Here is a 21,727-nt window from a genome sequence, read left to right on the forward strand (position 1 = left end):
ACCATTACATTTGCAGTTGAAACTCTTTCCCATTCGCGTCCATATTTGTCGCCCATCTTCGACTACGCTGTACTGCTACTTTATGCACTATGTCACTACATACTGCGGTTTTGAGTTCTGATATCAGTACACGCGCTTTCGTACGCCTCGTTCACCCTCCGTGAAGAGCTGCATTCGGTCACTCATGTAACGGAAGTCTGGATTGTTGCAACGACGGCGGCTTCCCCTCCAGGTCGGTCCATAAAAAGATGACGCCAGGCACCTTTATCCCGTCTGCGTTGGGCTTTTGTGGGGTGTTGTGTGCACCCGCTTCCTTCTCATTTCCTTCTCGGTGGTGAAGACGTTCGGACCGAGGTCCATTGTAGCCTTTGGCGTAGTGTGTGCTCCCCCAAAGGGACCCGTAATGAAGTTCTCCGGCGCGTCTCAGTACGTGATTTTCGCGAAATGCAGCGTGGGGACTGCTGTGTACCAGTGCATGGCAAGGATCAAGTGGATGGCTTTCCACAATTCTTCGGTGACCGTTCGTGGTAATACTTCCAGGGTTTCTCGGCTTCCCGAGGGGGTCGTACACAGTTGTCTCCCGCTTCCTAGGTGACATCGTGACTGCCGTCAGGGCCCCGCTCTGTGGTACGCACCACTCCCCCACCTGGATTTTATCTTTGCAGATCTCTAGGTAGTCCCGACTAACTTGATATTGAGCTGGCACGGCGAGGGAAATGCTGCAGAACCCCCCACAGGAACTACCCGCTCCTGCAGAAGCAGTATACATAGGCGCAGGCCGCCAGCAGGTTGCCTATAGACGACGACAAGAGTGAGCACACACGACCATGACCATGTGAATCAAAGGCATGTTTCCACCAAGAAAACTGGATGAGCCCTAGAGAAAGATGGCTGCCAGGTTGTCTAAAATAGCAAGTCGGGTGCTGAGGACTGCATAGTACAGCAGCTAGTATTGCTGGTGACTCAAACGTGGCAGTGAGGAGTCTTGTGGGCAAAGAGGAGGGTGGTCTTTCGAAACTTGTGGGTTCTGTTCTATGGTAGCATCACGGGCACGACTTACCAGATGCTCTACAGCTGCATGAGCACTTCAGCTGTCTTGTGCGTGACCGCCCCCCCCCCTTTGATTTCTGTGACGATAATAAACGCTAACCTTTTCGGGTGGTGTCAGCTGCTGTCTTCTATCCTCATTTCAGGCAGCGTTAATGCGCCACGCTCACAAGGATTAGTCTTGTTTAGGGTTTCGAGCGCTGAAACTTGTACCTCAGCTTACTGGGCCACGCCATGCAAATCATAAAGTCTGGTATCGTCTACGGGAGGTGCGTTGACGTTGTCCATGACGAGTACCTTTTTAATGGAGACGCTGTGGCCTCTTTCTGCCAGCTCCGTCCGCTGACTTTGGCACTTTGTCCGTGCTGATCGTTGCTGGACATCTCATCACACCACTTATCATCATTAATATTTGTGCTTCTCTCGCAGTACGCGCAGCCCTGAGTAATGCGACCCAAAGAAGGACCGGTGTCTGAAGTGCTCACAGTGTCTGACTTGGAACGATGAGGAGAAAGCAAAGGTCCGTAAAAGAGAAGGAACCTGCGTCGACGTTTGGAAGGAGTACTTCAAACGGAACGTTGATGCTTGCTGGCAGCATTTTCGACAATGAACGTGAGAAGAAGCAGGTGCCACTGTTTCGTTGTTAAAGTTGCTTTGTATTCCAGTGGAAGGGTGGGTTTGGGCAGCATTGCCCGTACGCCAAAACTGCCTGATAACGTTATGAGCACACTGATGATGCAGGTGTATAACGAGAGAGTCCCTTCCTGGCGCCGGGGGAGTAAATATCGATTTGGGAGATGCTAGCGCTTTCTGTTTTGAAGTTTCCTGCTTTCAGTGCCAGTTTGCGCCCCCCAAAAAAAAAATGATAGAAAGCTTTGATCGAAAAGCTGCCTGCATCCTTGTTGGCATACCAGTTTTAGCGAGGCCCTTGGTGCTCGTGTGTGGGGGGTCACTTCCAAAAGAAAATGTTGACGTTGTCGTCCTGTAAAGTGAAGAGGCTAGTCAAGAAGCATTATGTCGGGTGCTGCCCAGACGTAGCAGCAGGTGATCATCCATCACTCGATCTTGTTCTTTGCGTGTTCCCCTTTTCCCATCGTGTAAGCTGTGATCCTTCGACATCCATGCCGCTTTCCCTCCTCGTGTGTGTGTGTCTCGTTTTTCCTTTGAATCACGTCGTCCATTCTTACGTGCCATCTTTTCCTCCTCCCCCCCCCCCTTAAAGCGCGTTCTCGATATCCTCTAATTACTTTGATTTTTTTGCCATGTCGCAAAACTGTTGCTGCTTTCCTTCCCTTCCTGTCTGTTTTCTTGCTCGAACTCCAACCACCCTTTTTAGACGGAGACTTTTCACGAGCTACACGAACATATTGTAAGGAGGACGCAGTGCACAGGTGTTACACCCACGCATAGAAGTCGTGGAGTTCTTATGTCGGCCCTTTTTTTTTGAAACAAGGAGATGCATGTGGACGCGTGCTTAGTTTCTCCTGAGGTTTTTCTCCTCTGTTTGTGTCTCTTCTCGCAGTTTGATGCTCCGATCGAGGCAATGACGAGTGTTTTCCCTCGACACCTCAAAGTTAACTGATGATGCGCTGCGGCTTCTGGTGCCCCCCCCCTCCTCCTCCTCCTCCCACAGAGCCTCCAGATGGTGACGAATTACCACTGTCTCACCGTAGAGTATGCAAAGGCGTGTTGAGGCTGACGAATGTCTCCCAAACAACAAATAAAAATTACTCTCTGTAGCTGTTGGTGTGCGACAGGCGAAAAAAAACGGGAAGGGTGATACAGATGTGAAGAGACTGAAGTAAAGATGATAATGGGGCTGCGGTATTCAACTGTCTCGCGCCGTTTCGAAAGACGTTGATGCACTTTTTGTTTTGTGTGTCGTATCTCTTCTGTTTTCTTTGGAACCCCACTTTTTTAGCGATTCGCCTTTGAGCCTAGTGCGTATACTTTGCTTGTGCTGCGCATCGCACTTATGGTAGGTGTGCCTTCAGTAAAAAGTTAGACTTTGTTTTTCCCTTCCTGTCACCACCCATTACGGTGTGAAGAAGACAGCGTTGCAACTGTCTTCGGAATTTTCTAGTGGGAAGCAAGCAGCGCGGTGCATGAGCGCAGACGCTTCAGCTGTTGTGTGACCAGATCTCATCATCTCGAAGCACTTTTCCACTGACATAGTCTTCTTCCTTGATGTGTGTTGCTGTTATCGCATCTCCACTGTGGGCTTCTCTCACTGTGTGTGTTTTTGGTTTATGTTCTGCCATGCACTCTTCTACATCATCTTCATCTGTACACTTTCCTCAACATCAATAATACACACCCTTACCGTGCAAGGTCAATCTCAATGGCCCGCCCTCCTCTTTATTAGCACCTGCCTGTCCTTTTAGTCTCATTTCGTTCTGTGCTACTACACACTACGGCACGACTCGCTCACATGCTACAGCTACCTCCCGTGCGCTCAACGCTGAAGCAATCTGCAGTATCTCGTGGTGCCGATGCAAAGATGGACCCTTTCGATGTTCTGGCGTCGATAAGGGATGATGTATCTCTGTCGCCGCAAGTGAGGGAAAAAGTTGGCGATGCGCTTGCGCGGCTGCGGGACAATCGTAGGACTGTGGGCCCACCGAGTGCAAAGGAAACTCCGAAAAAGAGCTGCGCGCACAACTATTTCGAAAGCTTGATCAGCGGACATGCACCGCTTCGGTTTTCTTCCCAGAGAAGCGCGTCCACGCACACGCGTGCCAAGCGTTTCGACATCGCCTCCTCGCGACTCTCTAGTTCCATCTCAATGCACTCAAGCCACACCCTCATGCAGCGTACCACACCTGCTCTCCAGAACCCAAAAGAGGTGTTTGCGGAACTCAACGCCGTCGTCTTTGAGACACTTCGGTACATCGATGAGGTGGAGCAGATTGAATTTGACGTTACTAACGTCCGTGAGCATGACGGTAGTGTTATGAAGGACAAAGAGCGCTTGTTTCTTTCTGTCTGTTGCAGTGTCTTTGCAAACTTTTCTTTTTTCACGTCGCTGCGCATCAACGCAGAAAAGTTCTTGCACTTTCTCGGTGAAATCTTCAAGTACTACCCGCTCGACAACAACTACCACAACGCCATACACGCGGTTGATGCGCTTCAGATGATGTCGCTTTTTCTCAGAGAACCCAATGTAAACTTCCTCTTCTCTGACGAAGAGATCGCGATTTGTTTTCTGGCCGTCCTGGCCGTCGATATCGCACACCCCGGCGCTTCCGATGCACTCCTGGTCGCCATAGATCACCCCTTAGCGTCCGTGTTTGGTGATGTCGCAATCGCCGAGCATGCCTCTCTCCTAGTCGTGACTAGTGCGCTCGTCCGGGAAGATAATTTCTTCTTTTCAACGCCAGACGAGGCCGTCTCTGTCGACAGCGCCCATCTCGTGAAGGAGGCACTGTACGATGTGGTGCTAGGTGCAGCACCACGTAGCAGGCCTTCGCTGATCTCTGCTTTGCGCGACATAGAGTTGAGGGGTCGCGTAACCGACGCTGACGCCCCTAAACTGATGGCAGCGTTGCTGGTGATGGCGTGCAACAGTTTTGCGTTTCGCTCGCAGGCGCAGTGCTGTCGAATGGGTGCGTGGTTTCTCTCGGAGCTCCATCGAGAGGAATCCGAGATGAAGCGGCACGGTATTCCCATCAATGTACCCCACGTCACAGAGGCCGATCGTGTTGCAGTGTTGTCAGACTACATACACGTTGTGCTGAAGCCTATTACGGCCGCTACCCTTGCCCTTGTGCCGACTGATTTGCAGGATCGTCTGGAGGGGAACGCAGACCTTGTTGACACACCGGCCGGCGCTGAGGATCACGCTGGCAAGAGTGACATCGAGACCTCCTGTGCGCCGTGGACGTCAAGCTCGGCACATGTGATGGAGATACTAAAGAAAGTAGCCACGCACGCATACAGTGTCGACCGGAAAGCTTCCCAGTGCGCTATTCTCAACGCTTCCCCCTCACGCTCTCAGAGGGGGGCTCCCGATATGATGCAGTCGGACACTCTTAGCAGCATTGCCTCCCCGTGGGGTTCTCTGAATGTCATGAAGCGAGAAGAGGCAACCTTCCACTTCCCGCCATCCTCGTTTTCGTCGCCTCTCTACGCCGCGGCCGGGAGCTCGGTAACACGCCCTCGTAGATCGGAGCACTACTTCTCCTTTTTGCGCCTCTACGACAAATGCGAACGTGCAGGGGAGTCGGCGCGCGATTTTATCGGGCAGCTTGTCTTTCTTGCCCTACAGCTCTACCCGCGCTACATCGCTACATACGCGCGGAAGGAGTACGGGGATGACTGCTGCGGCGCTAAATGTGCTGAAATGGGACTCCTGATCACCAAAACGGAGGAGGCGCCTTCCACTGCCGAGGTGATCGCTAGCCGCCCACCCGGTGGGATCTTGGCGAATCATCCTGCGGACGAGATCGACCACACAGACGGTTTTATTCTGTTCTTGATGGACATGTACTGCTCTCGCGAAGCAGCTATGGCAGAAGTAGAGTCAGTGGCGGCGGTAAGCGAGAATGTGTTAGCACCGCCTCAGACGGAAGCCACAACCCTAGAGGCCACCCCACAGTACCAGCAGAAATCCCCCATTAGAATGCCAGTGAACACGGAGAGCAAAAACAGAGAGAATCGACCTCGAATGGTCCCATAGCTGCCCGGTGCTCCCTTATGCTGACATTTCTGTTTGCTTTATGTATCCTAATCGATGTTTTTAGTCTCACTCCTTCTCCCCCCCCCCTTTTTTTTCTCTGCGAATCTGAACTGCACAACCTTCGCCCACAAGCGTAAGCTGCACACGTGGCTAGAGGTCTGAGTTGGTGACGACGATTTCACCCCACATCATGACCGCTGTTTATGTCAGGGCCACTGCTGCTGCGACTGCAAACAGATTGAAGCATCAACGAAACAGGCAAAAAGAAACGTGAGGTCAGGCACGCGACTTCCCTTTCCATATTTGATTTGCCTTTTTTTTCAGTGTGTCTTTCACGCACAAGTCTTTTTTTCCTTTGCTTTGTTTCCTTGTTTCCTGTCGATAAGTCGTGTTTATCTCTTAGACCCTCCAGGCATTCGCCATTTTTTTTTCATTCTCCTCCATGCCTTGCATTTCCCATCTGCATCGTTTCAACTTGAACTTGTCAGTAAAAACAAAACAATGAAGATTTCAGCTGTCCTCTTCGCAATTTTCTGTCGTGCGCACTCGGCGCCAAATTTCGGCAAAGGATTGGTAAGGGGGAAAAACAGAGTGTACTACCGCATGTCACGCACTCTCTAAGGGGTGGGGATAATCTGAAGTGATTGAGGAAATATGGTGGATCAAAGGTGGGGAGTGAAGCGTCGTATTGTCGCCCGCCGCAGATTTGCTTTCTGAGCCTCCCACGAAAAAAAAAACGGTCCACTCAGGGTATGACCCTCGCGGCAGCCGTTCTGCTGTCATGTTGATCAACAGCTCTTCACCGTATCACCCTTGTCCTCTTTTTTATGTATGGAGGATGCTGCCATCACTGCGTACTTCACTTTTGCACTATGTGATGTATTTTACCTTCCCACATCTGTGCGAGCAACACTGCGCTTCAATACGACTGTATATTTCTCGTCCCCTGCGTCACAAAAAAAAAAGTTGATAAATCTGGGTGGGGGAGCCCCTGTACGCCCAGGTGCGTGGTGTGCAGATTTGAAAAGGAAGCCGTCGTCATGGGACCCCGAGTCGCAGGCTTCCTCGTTGGCGGCTTTGTGGCGGCGACAGCGTCTTGCGTCCTCTTGCAGTACGACGTTCTCCGAAAACAAGAACTAACTCTCGGGAGGATGAAGGAGATGGGCGCCCAAGTTGACATGATCGAGCATCGATTTCGCGTAGTAGAAGCGGGGTTGCATACCCTAACTAAGAGTGACAGGGTCTACTCGAGCGCTGCGTGATGCGTGAATAGGGTGGAGCACTTTTACCTAATGCTGTCTGTGTACGTTCGCCAGTACCTTGACGTGAATAACATGCCGATGACCTTGCGATCGAGGAGTGCCACTCAGTTATCACCACTATTGAGCACGTCTCTACTGCGCATCCATCACCCTATTGCCATGTGGTACTAGCAGCAAATGTGACTCGCTGTTTCTTCATTCGTGTGCTTCTGACGGTGCTGTAAGCGTCCCTGAGAGATGCATGAAAATGTGCTAGTGCGCAAGCATCTAGTCACCCCATTTCCGAACGCTAACCTCAGCTCCCTGTTGTCTACATCCCTTCCGCTTGCCTGCTTTCTTGACGGCCACCACACTACTGTGGCCGGCCCTTGCACTCTCGTCTCTAATCGAGCAGCTGTCGCTAGGCACTGCCCATTAAGCCCCTCATAAAGTTCGCGCCAGGGAGAAAAAAAGACTCCAGCAATCGCCCTGCCCTGCTCCACCACCCCCCCCCTCCCTCCACCACCCCCCGCCTTACTACTTCCACAGATGTTTTCGCTGCACCCGGTGCATCAGCCGATGGGCGCCATGCCGATGACTTTGGTTTACCCTCAGTCATACTTGCCGCACGGGGCGATTCCGTGCCCCGCTCCGGGATACGGGTGCATGCTCAGTGGCTACGGTGCTCCGCCAGTGGTGGTGATGAGCGCTGAAAACGTCCCGTACTCAGCAAACGCGTACTTGAAGCCCGCCGTTGCACCATTGTACATCGCTGTGGATGCAGCCAGCAGTGCCGTACCGATGATGCTCACGGCTGATGCTGCCTCTGTGTGTACCACGCCAAAATCGAAGCTTGCGCACTCTGGTAGCGATAACTCCCTATCCATGCGCTCTTCTTCCTCGGGGGGCGAGACGTCTTCGCTTGTGAGCCGCAGCGCGGTTTCAGGTATAGTCAAGCAGCGCCCGCAGCATAACGTCTACGTTTGGGGCTTCGCGCTTGTTGATCAACTTCACCCGTCACTACAGCGCATTCCCGTCCCGCCTTCATGCGTGTGCGAGCCAACCATGGGCATCAGTCTCTATGATAACGATGTGAAGTCCAGCAGCACTCGCCCGTGCAAGAGTTCTGTGTGCCTCCTCCACGCGCAGGGCCTCGGCTGCGCAGAGGGCCCCAGCTGCCGCTGTTTCCACATCTCTCATTCGTACTTGATGCAGTGCCGAGCCACGCCGGAGCCTCTGTGCTGCGCCTTGCATAATTGCTACTACACGCAGGAAATGCTCACCGCTAACTGCGCACCTCATGTATCGGGACGTCGCTATGCACTAAGTCTTGACGATGCCTCGAGGTTCCCACAGAACGAGGAGAAGCCCTACCTCTTTGACCTCTCTTTGCTCAACCTTAGCCTTACAGTAGGGCTGGAGACGCTGCCCTGCGTGGATGGCTTGTACATCATCTCGTGGAAGAAGCATGTGTGCCATCTCAACATAGAGGGATGTTGCAAATGGACCAAGGACTGCGGCCACATACACGTCTGCCGCCAGCTGGCGAAGTTCCTGCAAGACCTGGACACGCTCTCCATCCTAAAAGCGCTGCAGAATAGGACGTCAAAAAGCTCCGCAGACCTCTACCGTGACATCATCCTGAGCGAGAACACGCTGCGCTATGTACGTTCTGCAGCTGCCCTTTCTCTGGTCGCCGCGCTGCTCGAGGCTAAAGAGGTGGAGGCGCTCAAGGCACTGGTGAGGGCAAAGTGCCCCTTGCTTCCATCTCAGGCCATGGCACTTCAGAGGCTTGGCGTCGCACTGAGTGGCAACGATGGTGCTTGCAGCATCACCATGAGCCCGAAACTGGTCGCTCTACTCACCCCAGGGAGCAGTAATTAGGAAAAAGACCACGCACAGCACGATGTACACCACATCTGCCATCCACAATAAAAGGGTACGTTTATGTTCATATGTTTTTCCTTGTGCCCCTTCCTGGCAAAGTGGGATGGTGGTCGCAGCACCGAAAATGAACAAGGAAGAGCAAAAACGTGCGGCATCAGAGCCTCTTCATCCCTCTGATTGTGTCCCTCTTCCTCTCCCCTGGAAGCAGCAATTTGTTTTCGTTTTTTTTTTCCTCTGGTACTTGTGTCAATCCTGTTTTCCCCTTGCTTCATGACGCGAGAGAGCTTTTCCCCCTGTTGCTCTCTCTTGCTCGTGCGAAACCGTCTACTTCTACTATACCGTTGATTATTTGGCCACTCAATTTGCCCCGACGCGCAAGCTCTAGCTACTCTCATACGCCCCTGTCTGGCTAGTGCACGTTCATGGGTATGAGATTACGCCAATCCCTGATATTCTCGACCCACTATCACGAATAGCAATATATATATATATATATATATTCTTCGATGTGCCTCACTGTCGCTAAAAAAAAACCTTTTTTGTCTTCAATCGGTTAGTGGAAATTACACGTTATCGTGTCTGTGTGTGTGTATCTGTGTGTGTGTCCTTGCGTGCATTTAGGCACACACACACAGACACGAGCGCCAATCATCTAATCCGAAAAGAGCAAAAAATGGTAGGGATTTCAAGAAGAGTGAAAGGAGGGAGAATGAAATGAAGTATAGGGACTTCTTTCGGTTTTTTTTCTTTAATGACTTTATCGAAGTAGACGGGGGAAAATTAATGGCGGGGCAGGGATGGCAAAGAGATCAATATCAATGCGCTTGCTCTCCTCCTTCTCTCAGCGGTTGTAAACGGCATGGGGGGAAAGGGAAGCAAAAACGTTTTTTGCTCTTCTCTGTCACAATATTATCTTTTTTTGACACTCGCTGGAATATACAGTCCTCATCTTGCGCGTCTCTTTTTCGTTCGTTTGCTTTTTCCTCTTTTTTTTTCCCTGTTTCTCCATGGACTAATATAGCGGCGTACTTCTCCTGTTCCTTGCCGCCCTTTCCATGCACTTGTTTTCTCTGCCACACTCGAGGACGCAGATCTCCTACAAAATTGGCGTCAAAGCAGCGGTGAAATCCAGCGCAGGGGTAGAAGTCGCGCGCGTATGTGTGAAGCTCTTTTGATTTTTTTTATCTCGATTCTCTTTTTCCGTCTCTTTCTTCTTTCGTTCTCTATCAAATCGCTCACGATTGTCTCGCTCATCATGTGCTATTTGTATTTTCTCTAAACGTTTTTTTTTTGTGGGGCAACCTTTTTCTTTTTTGTTGCTTTATATGCCTTTTCAACGATTTTCCCTTTTTATTCCCTTGTGTGCCCTCCTCCTCCTGTGTGTATGTTTGTGTATGTGTGTGTTTCTCGCGCTTTTCTGTTCTTTTTTCATTTCCCTCTTCTTTCTCAGAAGAAGGAAATGGAACGTGGCCAACCCTCGACCCCCCCCCCCTAGTAACACAACTCAAAGAAAACGAAAAATATAAACGAATGTCTTTGTGTGTTGATGGGATGGCGGCGATGGCGATTGGGTGCATTTCACATACGCACACACAAAAAAAAGATTCACGGTTTTATTTGTAATCACCCTTCTCCCCTTTTTTCAGTCTCTTCTCTTTACGCCCCCCCCCTTTTTCCCTACCTGGCGCGCGCAGCTAACGAGGAAAACCGACAATGTGTAAGAAAAAAAGAAACAATGATGAAAAACGATTTTTTTTGCCCCAATGGATCATCAAAAAGGGGAGAAAACTCAGTGAAAAAATCCCCTACCGCTTGTTGTTGTTTTCTCTATTAACTCCACCTTACCCCTTCTTTCTTGTCTCACCCACCCATCCACCTACCCCCCTCCCCCTCCCCCGTTTCTTGATTTTACGCTTTTTTTCTTGTCCCTTGTTTTTTGCGTTTCGCTTTTCGCACAAAGTGGTGTACCTCACTCCCTATTTCTCGGAGATGAAAGAGATGACCTAAAGTCTCGAACGGCGCGGTAAAGCTATGAGATGAGACAAGTTCACCGTCGTCCCTCATTCCTACCGTATGCCTGCTCGATACTCTCTTGCTCTATTCAGTATTCTCCTCGATAAATATATATGTATGTATATATATATATATATATATATATATATTGTGCTAGTTATTGTTTCTGCAGTTCTGCGCGTGAAGAACGCATCGTCAGACAGAGGTAGCAGAACAGCGGATATTTAATCAGGAGCGTGACAGAAAGCACAAAAACACGACTATATATATATATATATATGCATATAACGTTCCTTTTTCTTTTTACACAGCGATTCAATTACTCTTTCTATGATGTGACGTGAGGATAAGGAGGAGTTCAAGTGGAGTGTGTGTGTGTGTGTGTGTGTGTGTGTGTGTGGAGGAAGGTGTAAAAATGGAAAGGAACATCTAGACCTTTCCCACTTCCTCGCTGAACAGATGATGTGAATATATGGAAGACGACACTAAAAGGTGTTCCTCGCCTGTTAGTTAATTATGCATGCTGCGAGGGCACTGGAATCAAACTTTTTAAGAGCACGCCCTCTTCCCCTCGCTCCCCCCCCCCCCCCCAAAAAAAAAAAAAGAGACCCCTTTGTTCCATCAACGCTGTCTACTAAGTGTCCGTGTTTTCCCTCCTGTGTTCTATCGTCTTTCATCAGTTGCCGGTGCCACCTCCATCACTTCCCTACCCCCCCCCTCCTCACAGACTCCCTTGCTTTCTCGCATTTAGCAGAGACGGCATCAGCTTTCGTGTGTGTGTGTGTGTGCGTGTGTGTGTTTGACCTGCCTCCATGAAATGCCATGCTTGAACAAATCGCTTTCCGTCAGGAGACGTGTCTTGTTGTTCCTCGTCATTTTTTCTAATTTTTTCTCTTTTCAGTTCATTTTCATATCTGCACACGTGTGTGCTAATCTTCTCTTGAATGCCGACCTTGTTTCCGCGGCCTCATGTGGTCTACCCCGGATGTGAAGCCAATTCCTCCAAGACCAATGCAGTGCACCGTAATCCGACCACTGCTTATGATGTCCCTTAAGTATCTTAACGGCTAGACTTGAAGCATACACACAAAAAAAGTGAAATATATGTTAATGGAGAAGCCGTGTACTCCTTTGCCTCACGCCTAAAGCACCAAGCATGATGAGCCACGGCAACGGCAGAGGATGATCAAAGAAAACATATGCATGTATTTACATATATATATATATATATCAAACCTATGAAATGAAAGAAATCGATAAGACGGCGTAGGGCCCTCCTGTCTCCATGTCTAGCTTGCAATGCGCCCACTACATGAGTGTGTGTGGCGTCGTATGGGTAGCACTTTCTGGGGCTGGTTGCGCGCCTCACTGTGCGAGGGTCACAATGGAAAGGTGCCTGTGGAGAGGAAAGACGCTGGACTATTCCCTCAACTCGCTCCTCTGCCGCCCCGTCGCTTCTTGGCTAGACAATGTCAACTGCGCGAGGGTGTGTGGTGTGGGAGCGGCGGACGAAATCGCCAGCTGCGCACCGTTACGGATCGCGTGTACTTCAATCTTCGCTCTCCTTTCTCACTTTTGCGTCTTTTTCACTTCTTCTTTGGCAACCACTCCTTTCTTTTTCCATTCATGTGGGTGGGGGAGCGGGCCGGGAGGGGGTCACACGTTTGGTCCGCTGGTTCTCGCACGCCTTGAGTCATGTGTATCGACCCCCCCCCTCCCTCTCTCCACAGAAGTACGAACGATCTCTCGCCGACAGCCATGGCGCAGTGGATTCCGAAAACTGCGTGGAAGGTGTCGAACCTCAACAAGCGGTATGGTCCGTCGTACGTGACGAAGGGCTATGTATCACTAGACCCCGAGTGTAGTATCAATGCCTACTCGTCTTTGCAGTCGACGAAAACGTCAGTGGATGTGAGAAAAGCATTGCTGTCTACTGGTTGTACTCCCTCTGGTCCTTTGTTGATTGACGTGCGCAGCGCCTCAGAGAGGCGGTTACGGCCACTGTTGTCCCCTAAGATAGTAACGTTACATCCACACGACATCTTGTCTGGCGCGGCGCGCCCTATTCTTCCCACAGATGTGGAAAGCGCAGAGCTGTTTGTCATAGCCTCAGAGATGCAACGTGCGGTGAATACCTGCACTGCTCTGCGGCGGTGGGGCTTCTCTAACGTGTCCGCAGTGAGCGTTGACTCTGTGTGGGAGGTGATTGAAGCGGAGGAAAAGCCGGCGGGCGCTGATACACGCAGCTTGGGGAAAAACTGAGCAACAGCTCGCACGTGCGTTTGGGGGGTATCAAAAGCGGTTTTTCCACTGTAGCCGTAGCGTTTTTTGTCGGTGGCTGGCGGACAGATGAGCTAGTATCTCCCAATGCTGGAGGGGGATCCCCCTGATGACATACGCCTAATGTCTTTGTGTGCGTCAAGCAGCCACTATAAAAGGAAAACGGAATGTCAGCATACGTTCGCTAGAGCAGCGTGGTGTAAGCAATGCGACTTGGTCTGGGTCACGACACACGAAGCTGTCAGGAGCGGAGGAAGCATGAGAAACTGAATATCCGGTTAGGCAACCGCCGTACATGTGAGTCTGTGTGTGTGTGTGTGTGCATTTTATTCTGCTCTACAGCAAGCCACAAATGTGGGGCTCTGTCTGTGCTCACTCCTGAAGTTTCGAAATACGTGACCATGTGTCCCTAAGCCATGATCCGCCTCACCCAATCAACTCACTCTTCTCTTCCCTCCTCTTTCTGTCCCTAACTTGTGCAACTTTTCGAGCTTTTGGTGATTCGGTGCACTGATGTGGTTTCATTTCATCCTATCAATGACTCCCCTGCTTCCACCTCACATCAGCACAATACCTGTATAGCTACCTCGAACCCTGACCCTATCTATCTAGTCCCATTCAGAAGGAAAACCTCCGCACCACCAGTGAATAGCCATCAAAGGAAACTTGACAAAAGCAAGCCAGCGCTACGTTAGCAAAGTGCGTCATCTCGCTCTTTTATCTCTCGTCTCACTCGTGTACCTCTCCGATTTCTTTTTTTTTTCGCGAAGCTATAGTACCTTTTTTCTGTTCCGCTACACTATTGTGTTGTTCTGTGCGAGTCATCCACTTTACCACACACGCATTCATCATACCTTCTCGTTTCCCCCTTTCTCTCACGTCTGCGCCGTCGAGGGCCAGTTGGTCGCATAGGCTCTTCTTCTGCCGCAGTGCAGAAACAAGGGTGTGTGTTTCAAGTAGTACGCGCAGGACTAGGACGATTCATCGTTTGTTTTCTTTTTCCTTCACTTGTCGTCGAGCTTTTTTTTTGCACTCGTCTTTTTTCATATCACACTACTTGGGAGAAGCACATAGTCGACACACACACACGCACACACGGACAATCATAATGAGTCTTTCAGACACAATTGGGAAGCAGCAGCTCCCGCACTCTGAATACCGCGCCATGGACGAAGAGTTGGAGGGGGAGAAAGAACTCCAGGAAGCGTCTCAACAAGCAGAGGGGGGGGACGAAGAGTACCGCGATCAAAAACACCGTGGTATGTGCGAACCGTCCGCTGTGCCCCTGGGCAATTACTCTGATGAAGCGGAGGATGACGAGGAAGAGTGTAGGCCTGCAGAAGCAGCGCTGTACACCGGGGAAGGGCCCGCTGAGCTGGTGGAAACCGCCCGCCATCGTGATGTCGACAAGCCGACGAATACGAAGCAGTCTTCTGCGGCCCAGGAGAAAAGAAACCCTGAAGAGCGAAAGGCAGAGGTAGTTGAGAAACGGGTGGCTCCTCGGAAGAAGAAACCTGTGTGCAAGGTGAGCATCGGCAACGTAGAACGCCAACCACCTATCCGGGAGGGTGTAAACACACCGCGTAGTGTGGCACTGTGTGAAGAGTACGGCGTGAACCCTAGCGAGCTAGCTCACTACGATAGGGAACACTTCAAGGGAACTGGTGTGTCCAACGAGGTTGTGGAACTGCGCTACAAAAGTTTCGAGAAGCGTCGCCGTGCCCAAATGCTGCGGTTGAAGCCAGTCTACAAGGCGAGGTTCGGGGCCGACCATAGTGGCCCCACGCCCGTTTCTGTCGCCAACTGCCAAGCGCAGGCAGGCAACGAGGGCGCTGCGTTACCCGCCGCCGTGGAGCGAGCGGCTGCACGGCCGTCAAAGTCGATGGATGAGGAAGTGAAGATGCAGCGTCAGTTTGAGGCACAGCAGCAGCGTCTGCTCGAGCAGGAACGCCGCAAGACGGCGATGTCGGGCTATGAAAGTGATGGCCACCACCGAAGCCCCCAGCATGCTAGGCAGTTCTATGCAACATCGGGGCGCTCTTTCGCGTCGCACAGATCCCCTGGGCGCTCCATCGCGTCGCTCAGGTCCCCTGGGCGCTTTTCGAGGTGTACGTCTATTGGGTCCAGGCCCACTTTGGACCAGCCGTACAGTGCTGCAAAAATTTATAGCGCGAGCATCTCGGAGAGTCGCGCTCTGACGCCCAGTGAGACGTTCATGATCGAGGAAATCAACGAGCGTGAGGCCCGTCGAATTGATACGCAGGAACGCGCAGCGATCATTCAGGAGAATAGGGACCTCATGCATGTCGAGCGCGAGTTGGCCCGAGAGCGTCAGGCCGCGGAGCGAGTGCAGAAGAAAGCCGAGGAGCAGCTGGAGATGCAGAGGGAAATGCAAAAGCGCATCCAAGAGCGTCAGAATGAGGTGGCAGAACGCCGCAAGCGACTGGAGGCGGAGCGCCTGGCGCGGATCAAGGACACTGTCGCCGAGAAAGAAAGCGGAAATCATTCACCAGACCCGTACAGCTTGCTCCTCTTGCGCTAGATGAGCAGGCTCCTCACGTGCCGCAACTCTAGCGGCTCCCTCCTCCCCCGGAGTACGAGCGTGGGTCCTTTACAGGAAGCAGTCTGGAGAGGCAAGGGATGCGGTCGAGAAACTACTGCTTAAGTGACAGTTCTACCTTGGGCTTATTGTTCGCGTGCGACAACAGAAGCCGCGCGCTACATCGAGACGAAGATCATTTGATGCATATATATTTGTCGTTGTTGACGTCCCCAAACCAACTGTGAAAACACTGACCCATGGTGGGTTGCAGAGAAGTGTTGCATGGCTATCTTTTTTTGGGGAGGTGCCTGTGCGTTGGCAAAGCACATTTACATCTGCGCAACGTAACACCTGCACCTCCAAACCAGCGCTCGTATCATCTCCTATTCCCACAGAGCACCATCGCCGCGTTTATTAAAGAGATTTTCGTGCATCCCTCTTTTTAGATTTTTTTTTCGAGCCCACTCCTCTTTCTCTCTGTCATTACGTGAGCACTGTGTACGTTTTCCTCGTGCTCACTCGCATCCCGTGGCTGCAAATTTTCTCTCCCCCCCCCTCCCCCGATTCGCTTACCTGTACAACTCTCATGCACCACCCAAAGTAGGAAAAAGAAAATGTTTTTTTTTTTTTTTCGTACACACACACATATATATATATATATTGTTTTTTCGAAGGGGGAGTCGTTTAGTTTATATCTTTTATTCTATGTGTGCTTTCCGCATGAAAATATTCTCCCCGTGTGTGTATTGTGCTGTGTTGGGTGGGGAGTGAAGGTTGTGTGCTCCTTTACATATGTTTTTATATATGCGAATATGCCTCCATCATCCACGTGTATATATATATATATATATATAATGTACATATGGTTGTTGCGGCTTTTGTTTTGCGTTGTTCCCCAATCCACCGTTCACTCCCTCGTGTAAAAGAAAAAGATCTGTCTAGAAAAACGACGGATACAGATAGGGCGAGGGGGGATCGAAAGAAAAGGCGGAGACGTGAGATAATGTAGGTGCACTGCAGGAGTATTGTGAAACACAGCACGAAGTCTCGGGCATCTCTGTGCCGATTTCACTCCTCCTTTTTCTTCACTCCCCACGCCCTAGAAAAAAAATGCTTATATCTTTGTTTTTCCCTAGCGTCCTCATTTTGCATCCCTTCGATGGCTTAGGTGACTTCGGCAAAGCGTAGAATATCGTGCCTCCTCACCCTGCCAATTCGAGTATCACGCGGAAGCTCCCGCATTTGTGATATTATTCTAGGACAACAGTGGGGGGAGAGGGGAGAAGAAGGCGAGCCTGCCTTCAAAGCCATTTCGTCTGTGTAAATAAACATATGTGTGTGTGTGTGAGCGCGGCTTTAAGCCCCTGCGCCTTGATACATGCCTTGGTGAAGAGAGTGGGGCACATCCAAGCACAGTAGCACACACGAATGCACGACACGATACCACCCTGGTCTTGGTGCTGCACCTCCCCCTCCTCTTCCCTCCTTTTAACCAGCGCCGACCTGCACGTACACACATATATATATGTATATGCGTCCAAAAATGTATTTGGTGTAAAACGATGTATGAGGAGGAGAAACATGGCGCTTCTTACAGGGAACACACTTCTAGGACATGGGGCACAGTAGCGCTGTGTGGCGTCTCACAGTTGAAACGTGTGTGTATGTGTGAATATACAACCGCTGCTAGCATCATGGAGTGGGAGGTTGGGTAGTGAGATGGTGTGACAAGCATTTTTTTCTCATGTTTTTCTTTGACGTATGTACTCTTTTCTTTTCGGTGTAGTGGATGCCCCTCCCCCCCCCCTCCCTCCCACCCCAATCCCCGTAACACACACACACACACACACACACAACCGAACATACGAGTTAGTAGTGTTTACGAATCTCCGCGGTATGTTGTGCGAATAGACCAACAACCGCACGCGCGACATATTGTGAAATGGGGAACGTAAAGGATGTTTATTTGCGCTTCCTCTGACGCTCGCGATCCGAGGCGTGGATGCGTAGTGTCAAAGGAGGACCTGGCAGGGAGGGGGAGGCCAGTGTCTCTTGTGGACTGCACGACTCCAACCATTCCCATTTGGATGTGATCCACCCCCTCATGTTTTCCTCAGGTGGTTAAAAGCAAATAGTGTCAGGTGGGGTTCTCGTGCAGTATTTCCTCTTTTGTTCATTCTTCCTTTCTGGACTTCTCGCCCCCTTCACGTGTGGTGACGTTGTTTTGTGTGTGCATGCTCACACACCCACACAGTTGCCCTATTTATCGCCGCTACCTTGTCGTCGTCACCGCTTGATTACATCATAGTGACTTGATCACCGTCGTGAAAGTAGAGCACCTCTCCAAAAGCCCCGTTTTTTTCTAGCGCGGAAAGAGAACAACCGCAGGGCCACCTGTGTCTCTGCGACTGCCTCGGAGATTATAGGTAATCCCAACACAAACGTCGCCGGTGTGACATGCAACCCCTCCAACGTCCCCCGGCGGCCCCGCTGTCGGTACCACCAGTAGTCGCCAAGAAAAGCCCGATTGATATGTCTGCACTGAAGCTAAAAATGTTGCCCAGCGTTCGAGCAACCCTGGCTGCCGCTGGCGTGCTTGGTCAGCGCCCTCAGCAGTTTGAAGCAGCTAACGCTACGTCCCCTAAGCCGAAGTTAATGGAGACCACGGCGCCTCCCGTCACGACAATTGTGGCGTCGGCTAAGACGATGGCCGCCCCCCCACCAAAAGTGCGCCGCGTCGAGCGCAGCCCCAGCTCGTCTTCGTCCTCCAGTGGCACGACCTCATCATCCGATGACGACTCCAGCACAGATGACAGCTCCGACTCGGATTCTTCATCCTACTCCTCCGACGTCGACAATCGCGCTTCTTCGTCGGCTGAATCGGAGGTGTCGGACAAGGAGGAAACGCTGTTCGACATTGCCCAGTCCCAAGGCCTGGTGAACACGGATGTTCTGACGCAGGAGGAGGAGGAGGTCCCCGCGATGGTACCTCCGAGACCTCCAGTGGTGCGATCCTTCCCCAGTGATATTGAAAAAACCCTCGAGCGCTACCGGGAACGACTGAACCGTGAAGAGAGCACTATCCGCATCAAGGATGACAACAAAGCCGTATCGCTCGGCACCAGTAAGATCAACTACATCGACCCTCGCATCGTGTGCTCGTGGGCAAAGGCACAGGGCGTGCCGATCAACAAAATCTTCTCCGCCACTATTCTTAAAAAGTTTCCCTGGGCTTTGAACGCTGAGAACTTCGATTTTTGAAGGAGGTGAGCACAACCAAGGTGACCCTGCAGCCATAGTGTCTGCTGCAGACGTCGATGCATGTCTTTGAAACCCTTGTCGTCCCCACCCCCCACCCCCCGTCAATCCCCCCTTCCCTCTGGCCCCTCTCGCGACCGTGCAACACACTTGGGGGGGGGGGGGGGGCGATCACTATTTAGACTCGTGGGAATGGACCGTGGAGAGGTTCGAGAAGCGAAGCTGTTGTCGTTCTTTGTAGAGCAACTGGATAGAGTGTGTATTTGTGTGTATGTGCATGTGCAAAATGGCGTGTGAGCCGCAACCGGATGGTGTGCGGGGGAACTGAAGAAAACATCTAGTCTCTCTCTTCCTGGAAACGGAAGTAAAATGTTTGAAGAGAGAAATGGAATGGCGCCTCATACTGTAGCCAAGTGTTTTCTTCGGGGGCTCTCAACGTGTTGCCTCCCGGCAAAGCGTCTGTTTTACAACCCCCACCCCTCGTACGGCTTCCAGTCGAGTCCTCCTCCCGGTGCACCTGCGCGATCTCTCCCATCCTCCGTCCACCAAAAAGAGTGGTGTCACTGCCATCCACAGCGCAAAGAGAGAGAGGGGGAACGAGAAATGCGCAGACTGTACTAGCGAGAGCGCCTATAAGGTGAAGAGGACAGTTTCACATTGGCGTTGCCAGCAAAAGTTATAACATGAGCTTGATGGGAGAAAAAAATCACGCCAGCCAGAAATGAACACCTGCTTTTTTTTTTGTCCTCTTGCGGAAATCGATTCGCCATCTCGACGGCTGGCCCATAGCCCCTATGCGCTTTGTCGTGCGTCTCTGTGTGCGCGCATGTACCAATCGATTGGCGGGCGGTGCAGTGTGCGTCTCTCTCTCTTTCTGACACTCGTGTCGTCCTCCTTACGTTCTCCATTCTTTGCTCAATTTTCTTCATTTGATGGAGCCATTGGAAACAAACACACAGTCCACCTCGGAGATACACGCGAAGAGGATCGAGGTTGCGATGATGCAGACTAAAAATGCAGAGTACAGCAAGCAAGAATACTGGGACCGACGCTACACGGAGGAGGAACACTACGACTGGTTTCCCTCCATATACGCTGCGTGTGTCACAGCGGCCTTCGAGGCCATTGAAGCGGTCTTTCACGCCCAAAACAGCCCAAACGAATTCAACGGCACACTCAAGGTGTTGCACTTGGGTACTGGGAACTCCAGCCTCTGCGCTGACATTCGTGCTGCGTACGAGGCCAAATATCCGACGGAGGACTTGAGGCCCTATCGACTCGTACAAGTGGCCACAGACTACTCTGCTGTAGTCATCGATCATATGAAGACCAAGTATGGCCCTCCCCATTTGCTGGAAGACGTACACTGGGAAGTTGCTGATATCCGGGATCTCAGTCGCGTGCGAGAGCAGTGGGGTCCTTTCTTCGATGTGGTGCTTGACAAGGGTACCATGGACGCACTGCAAGCAGACAGAGCGAACGAGAATATGGAAGACGACATTGCTCGCATGCTCATTGAAGTAAGTAAGTGCGTCGAAGGTGCTCCTGGCATGCGTGTGTATCGCAGGTTTGTGCAGATCACCTGGGAAATCCCGCACATGCGCCTCCACTACACCACCAAGAATCCCGTACACACCTTTGCCTGGGGCAACAATGTCACCTACCACTTTCTAGGTGACAGTGACATGTACAGGATGTATACGTATGAGGTGTTTCCACCTTCCCCCGATCACGCTCACCTGCAGTCGGCGGCTGGGGAGGCCACATCTTCATAATCGATGCGGCTCCTCTGCGAAAAGGGAGTCATTTTCTCACATAAACACGTTTAATTGCTTACCCGAGGTGGAAAGAATAAAATGAGGTGTGGCGGCAGCGCCTTCAACGATTCCTGTCGCTAGACTCGCGTATAGGGGGTGGGGTGGGGTTCTGCGCACTTCGCCTTGTGGCAACGGGGAAAGGTACGCTGTAGCTTCCTCTCTTCCCCATTTTTCACTCTCCACACCACCACCACTGCCATCGCAGTGCCATGACCACCGCATGCCCCCCCCCCCAGCTCTCCCTCTCTCTCAGCATGTGCACACGTATGTACTCCCTCACGTCCGCTCTCTTTTTACTTGACTGCCGCCCTCCTAAGAATCTTCTGGCAAGCGATGTGGCGCTGTTTAGCCCCAATCGGCGCGTGGGTGGCGTCGAGGGCAAGGGCAACGACTGTTTCAAGTGCCGTTGGCCGCGGTATCAGCCACCTCCCCGTCTTGACAGGAGCGAATGAGAACAAGTCGGCCTCAGGGACGTCGGCAACCGCATCTGCCGCTCCAACCTCCGAGGACTACCGCGCGCTGCTGCTTGATCTCTTGCTATACCGTCGCGAGACCCTGGCACCAGTGGTGGAAGCCCTTAGTCGAGAGAGAGAAGAGGTAGAGCAAAAGATGCAGCAGCTTGACACTCATGTACGAGAACTGAGTTCCATTCGTGACGAGCTCCGAAAACTGTCTGAAGCAATGTTGGAAGCAGAGCAGAGACGACTGCACGATATCGTCATGGATCATGGCAACTCTTCAGTCCTGGAGAGCACCAGGGGGGGGACACAAGCCAGAGGAAATATTGAAGAGGTCGAGGAAATTGTACTGTAGCTGCAACAAAGCTGCCAGGCAAGGATACAACAAAACTGAAGAACTTCATCACCGCACTTGACAAGCATATCTGTACATATATATATATATATATATACCTCCCGCGCCCGTGTGTATGTGTGCGCGCTTTTGAGTTGGGGTTGAAGAAATG

At 51.5% G+C, this 21,727-nt stretch overlaps 8 protein-coding genes across 8 annotated transcripts; all 8 read left to right on the top strand.

Annotated features, from left to right (window-relative positions):
- Positions 1-3,478: 3,478 nt before the first annotated feature.
- Positions 3,479-5,725, top strand: JKF63_07201 (uncharacterized protein; the record flags this gene model as incomplete). Its single annotated transcript, XM_067903142.1, has 1 exon — positions 3,479-5,725. One exon carries the CDS (start codon positions 3,479-3,481, stop codon positions 5,723-5,725), a length of 2,247 nt encoding a protein of 748 aa, XP_067759697.1.
- A 1,040-nt stretch (positions 5,726-6,765) lies between these two features.
- Positions 6,766-6,987, top strand: JKF63_07202 (uncharacterized protein; the record flags this gene model as incomplete). Its single annotated transcript, XM_067903143.1, has 1 exon — positions 6,766-6,987. The coding sequence occupies one exon, from the start codon at positions 6,766-6,768 to the stop codon at positions 6,985-6,987; it is 222 nt and encodes a 73-aa protein (XP_067759698.1).
- A 528-nt stretch (positions 6,988-7,515) lies between these two features.
- On the top strand, positions 7,516-8,850 carry JKF63_07203 (uncharacterized protein; the record flags this gene model as incomplete). The annotated part of the gene is made up of 1 exon (XM_067903144.1): positions 7,516-8,850. One exon carries the CDS (start codon positions 7,516-7,518, stop codon positions 8,848-8,850), a length of 1,335 nt encoding a protein of 444 aa, XP_067759699.1.
- A 3,774-nt stretch (positions 8,851-12,624) lies between these two features.
- JKF63_07204 (uncharacterized protein) lies at positions 12,625-13,128 on the top strand (the record flags this gene model as incomplete). The annotated part of the gene is made up of 1 exon (XM_067903145.1): positions 12,625-13,128. The coding sequence occupies one exon, from the start codon at positions 12,625-12,627 to the stop codon at positions 13,126-13,128; it is 504 nt and encodes a 167-aa protein (XP_067759700.1).
- Positions 13,129-14,254: 1,126 nt separating this feature from the next.
- On the top strand, positions 14,255-15,688 carry JKF63_07205 (uncharacterized protein; the record flags this gene model as incomplete). Its single annotated transcript, XM_067903146.1, has 1 exon — positions 14,255-15,688. One exon carries the CDS (start codon positions 14,255-14,257, stop codon positions 15,686-15,688), a length of 1,434 nt encoding a protein of 477 aa, XP_067759701.1.
- A 2,457-nt stretch (positions 15,689-18,145) lies between these two features.
- On the top strand, positions 18,146-18,949 carry JKF63_07206 (uncharacterized protein; the record flags this gene model as incomplete). Its single annotated transcript, XM_067903147.1, has 1 exon — positions 18,146-18,949. One exon carries the CDS (start codon positions 18,146-18,148, stop codon positions 18,947-18,949), a length of 804 nt encoding a protein of 267 aa, XP_067759702.1.
- A 995-nt stretch (positions 18,950-19,944) lies between these two features.
- Positions 19,945-20,721, top strand: JKF63_07207 (uncharacterized protein; the record flags this gene model as incomplete). Its single annotated transcript, XM_067903148.1, has 1 exon — positions 19,945-20,721. One exon carries the CDS (start codon positions 19,945-19,947, stop codon positions 20,719-20,721), a length of 777 nt encoding a protein of 258 aa, XP_067759703.1.
- A 375-nt stretch (positions 20,722-21,096) lies between these two features.
- Positions 21,097-21,576, top strand: JKF63_07208 (uncharacterized protein; the record flags this gene model as incomplete). The annotated part of the gene is made up of 1 exon (XM_067903149.1): positions 21,097-21,576. One exon carries the CDS (start codon positions 21,097-21,099, stop codon positions 21,574-21,576), a length of 480 nt encoding a protein of 159 aa, XP_067759704.1.
- Between the last annotated feature and the right edge of the window lie 151 nt (positions 21,577-21,727).

Source organism: Porcisia hertigi, chromosome 4, assembly GCF_017918235.1.
Source record: "Porcisia hertigi strain C119 chromosome 4, whole genome shotgun sequence".
Taxonomy (NCBI): domain Eukaryota; phylum Euglenozoa; class Kinetoplastea; order Trypanosomatida; family Trypanosomatidae; genus Porcisia; species Porcisia hertigi.